The 4,312-nt window shown below is 48.7% G+C and overlaps 1 protein-coding gene across 1 annotated transcript in view; it reads right to left on the reverse strand.

Moving 5' to 3' along the window:
• Positions 1–1,391: 1,391 nt before the first annotated feature.
• Positions 1,392–4,312, reverse strand: part of CLU (clusterin) — a 10,373-nt gene continuing 7,452 nt past the window's right edge. The window contains exons 4-7 of the mRNA XM_081812904.1: positions 3,506–3,539; positions 2,980–3,255; positions 1,881–2,056; positions 1,392–1,641 (exon numbers count right to left, since the gene is read on the reverse strand). Of these exons, the coding sequence (XP_081669030.1) occupies positions 1,632–1,641; positions 1,881–2,056; positions 2,980–3,255; positions 3,506–3,539 (496 nt within the window). The 3' untranslated portion in view covers positions 1,392–1,631. The remainder of the gene's footprint in view (positions 1,642–1,880; positions 2,057–2,979; positions 3,256–3,505; positions 3,540–4,312) is intronic.

The raw sequence follows: 4,312 nt of genomic DNA on the forward strand, positions 1-4,312 counted from the left end.
AACATTCTAAGCGTTTAATTAATATGTGGACTTTGCTACAAACCTGGAATGCAGCCAGATGTGTTTTCTTCATGTGAGGTATATTTGATGAAAAGAATTCTATAGTTAGAAAACACTCAGAAGGGGCGCCTGGGTGGCTCAGTCGTTAAGCATCTGCCTTCAGCTCAGGTCATGATCCCAGGGTCCTGGGATCGAGCCCCGCATCGGGCTCCCTGCTCAGTGGGAAGCCTGCTTCTCCCTCTCCCACTCCGCCTGCTTGTGTTCCCTCTCTCGCTGTGTCTCTTGCTGTCAAATAAATAAAATCTTAAAAAAAAAAAAAAAGAAAACACTCAGAGATGGTAAGGCTTCCTAACTCAATGTTGGGGGAAGAACCACGATGAGGCAGGGCCATCTTCTGGCAGCACGGGGTACTGCAGCCCGGCTATATCGGACTAAGTGGTAAATATGCCACCAGGAAAAATCCAAGTAGACGAGAAATTGTGGTCAAGGGCAAGATAGGAAGGTTTTATGGACTGACAGCAGACAAACAATGCCACAGTCAGGAAGGTGTCACAGGAATTCCAAACCCTTACAAGTAAAAAGGAAATTGCCTCATTTTGTCTTTGGGGGACAATAGATTCCATTAAGAAAATACCAACTGGGTATTAAAATACCCAGAATGCCTTATTATCTCTTCCTCTTTTTTTTTTTAAAGATGTTATTTATTTATTTGACAGAGAGAGAGACACAGCGAGAGAGGGAACACAAGCAGGGGGAGTGGGAGAGGGAGAAGCAGGCTTCCCGCTGAGCAGGGAGCCGGATGCGGGGCTCCATCCCAGGACCTGGAATCATGACCTGAGCCAAAGGCAGACGCTTAACGACTGAGCCACCCAGGCGCCCCCCTCTTCTTTTTTTTTATTTGACAGAGAGAGAGAGAGCACAAACAGGGGGAGGGGCAGAGGCAGAGGGAGAAGCAGGCTCCCCGCTCAGCAGGGAGCCCGATGCGGGGCTCGATCCCAGGACCCCGAGATCATGACCCGAGCTGAAGGCAGATGCTTAACCATCTGAGCCACCCAGGAGCCCCTATTATCGCCTCTTCAATCTTATTTTCAATGTGTTCCTTCAGGAGATCTCACCCACCCTAATCAGAATACAGCAACCGTTTTATAATGGAATGGACAAGATTCACTTTTCAGAAATGTATTTTACTTGGCCATTAAGAACACATTTCTGCTCCTAAAAGCAAGAAATCCTTGGTTTAACTTTGTCGCACTCCTTTTATTCTCAATTATGTGATAGTCCTTATACCATCTTAGCTAGTGCTTTTCTTTTCTACTTTTTTTTTTTCCATACCAAAATGAAGGCTCGTGGGAGATGGAAAAACCCAGTATAAAAGCAGGACACCCAGAGCGTTCAGATTACTGGCGGTTTTATTGAGTTAGTGGCACACAGGAGTTCTTCCCATGATCAGCGAACGCGGCGTTACGGTGCGGAGTCCGGAGGGAGGAAAGGCTGGGTGAGGGGACAGAAGGGCCTCGAGGCAAGGCCCGGTCCACTCAGTGACATGCGGAGCTCTCTCTAGGGGCCTATCACTCATCTCGGGGGCAACGGAACTCAGGCAGCCCCCTATTTGGAGAGGCAGTGGTCACATCTCATTCCTCCCTGAAAACAAAATGGAGGAGAATGGAAGGTGAGGGCTGGACACTCACGGATAAATGCTTCTCAACAAAGAAAGAACATCCTCCAAAGGAAAATTAGAATTTCCAGAGATTTTTCTGGCTTCGTGCCTGGGCTCTGGCTATAGGAGCAATCGTTCCCAGGCTGGATCTGCGCGGCCTTTTTTCTGGGTCCCAGGGCCCTGCTGGGCAGGGACGGAGCACAGCTGAGGCCTGCGTACTCACCGGTTCTTATGGCGGTATTCCTGAAGGGCTTTCTCTGCCACAGTCTCCATAAATTTAGGATTGTTCCTGGAGACGTCTTCTGGGATCATCACAGTGATGGGGTCGGAATCGAAGAGCTTCACAACCACCTTAGTGACCCCAGTGGGAACGCTGGAGTCAGAAGTCTGGGACCCCACCTAGGAGGAGAAAGGGTAAGAGAAGGACTGAAATATTGGTCAAAATGGACTCCTTTTGCAACAAAAGCCAGGCTCAGATGTGGTCAGGTGACCGCTTTGCTTTTTACTCAGTTTGACATCCGTAACATTCCATGAGCAGGAGGGCCCTAATTCAGAGATGCTTGTTTGTAGGAGTCAATCCTATCTGCAAATGACCAGCCCATGGGGAGCACTCCCAGAGGAAAACTGGTTTTTAAGCCACCATGTTTTCTTTGGGCAGCCCCTGGTTGGGCCAGTGGCAGAAAAGGAATCGGGGCAAGAAAAACAAAAAAAAGCTTCCCAGCACTAGAGAGAGGCTTTCTATTACTGGTAGAGGGTAACACACCAATTCATGAGCCAAGCTACGTGTCACAGGGCAGCGAGGCACCCTCGTGGGAAAAGCACAGGCTTTTCAGCCAGGCAGACAGGTTCTAATGCCTAGGTAAGCCACCTGTCAGTTCTTAAACCTAGGGCAAGCTGTTGAATCTCTCACTTTCTTCAACCATGAATGGGGTCACAATGGGGGCACCTGGGTGCCTGTTGGCATCTGACTCTTGATTTCAGCTCAGGTCATGATCTCGGGGTCGTGAGATCGAGCCCCACCTTGGGCTCCACGCTGGGGCATGGGGCTTGCTTAAGATTCTTTTTCTCCCTCTCCCTTTGCCCCTTTCTAAAAAAAAAAAAAATGGGGTCATGGCATTCTACACCTCACCGGGAGATGAGGCTTCCATGCATCAATGTACTTCAAAGTTTTTATGTTTCCTGCCATATGGCAAATGCTCGATCCAAAGCTTAAGTGCCCCCTTTAATATCTTCCTCCCATTTTGCTTTCAGGGGAGGGTCATATCGCCGCCAGACCATACCCGCCCCACCGAGCTTCAGTGTGTGGCCAGGACGTGACTCACCGTTGTGACCTGGAGATAGAATGGGTCTTCACTTTGAGTGAGATTAGCCAGCTGGGACACCCAACTAAACTGCTCATTCAGCTGCTTCAGCAGGGAGGACGTGTTGAACATCTTCTCCTGATAGGACTGCAGCAGCTCCTCGTACAGCCTGGTGAACTTCTCAGCAATCTGGAGGGAATTATTAAGTTCCTGTCGCAGCTGGACCTGAGCGGGGTTGTTGGAAGAACAGTCTGCCCGGAGATGGGGAAAAAACAAGGCAGAAATGTGAAGGGAAGGCTAAAAAAGGATAAAAACATGAATGGAAATCAGTTCATGGAGCCAGGACCCAAAGCGGAGATACTCTAAATGCCCAGCCACATGCCGTGTGTCGTCAGTCTGTAACAAAATACAGAGCTCGCCCCAGAATGTAAATCAACACGCAGCTTCCTTCATCGACAAAGTCTTGCTCTGGAAAACACTGGCAACTGGACTAACCAGTGTCCTCTTAGTGACATCACTGATTCACCTTTGGGTGCAAGGCCCTTACCTCCTTGGAGACTGGTGAAAGGACGTTGACCACACTTTGAGAAACACTGATCTCAGTCTATGTGCTCAGACCTGGAGCTACTCTCGCTGTGCTAGTCCCCCGAGGGATCATTTCCGGAGAGAAACTAGGTACCACACACTACTCAGGTGCTGTGGATATCCACTCTCTCCAATAATCACATCTCTTCTACCTTAAGTATTACCAGGGATGAAATTGAGGTCCACAAAAGTAAATCACTTGCTTAAAGACACAGAATGATTTATGGGGCCAGGATTGAATCCAGAGCTTTAACTCTTAAACCTAGGTTCTTCCTCCTCTGAGTCTGTGGCTCTGGAAAATTCTCCAAGCCTGTCTTTTGAGCATATCTGCAGAGCTAGAAATCTAGTGCCAACAGTCCATGACATAGAGAGCTGGCCAGGATCCTTGGTCCATCTGCCCATCATGGCTGGTCACCCAGCTCACCAGGGGGGCAGAGAAGACACAGGGGACTGCTTTGGGTCCTGGAATGCCCACTGCAGGTTGTCTGATCAGTAAGAGCTGGCAACTACCCACTATCTCTTTAAAAACTACTGATTTTCTTTCCCTGATTTTTTTCAAAAAATATCTCAAGGATGGTACATCAAACCCTAGCAAGTCAGGGGAAAACAGATCTTTGCACACTGCATTTACTGTAAAGGATTACCGTAAATGATTATAGTGTATTTGTATTAAAATCTCAAAAATGGGGCGCCTGGGTGGCTCAGTCGGTTAAGCGACTGCCTTCGGCTCAGGTCATGATCCTGGAGTCCCGGGATCGAGTCCCGCATC

Source organism: Leptonychotes weddellii, chromosome 2 (genome assembly GCF_054177405.1).
Source record: "Leptonychotes weddellii isolate Sample4059 chromosome 2, ASM5417740v2, whole genome shotgun sequence".
In the NCBI taxonomy this organism is placed as follows: domain Eukaryota; kingdom Metazoa; phylum Chordata; class Mammalia; order Carnivora; family Phocidae; genus Leptonychotes; species Leptonychotes weddellii.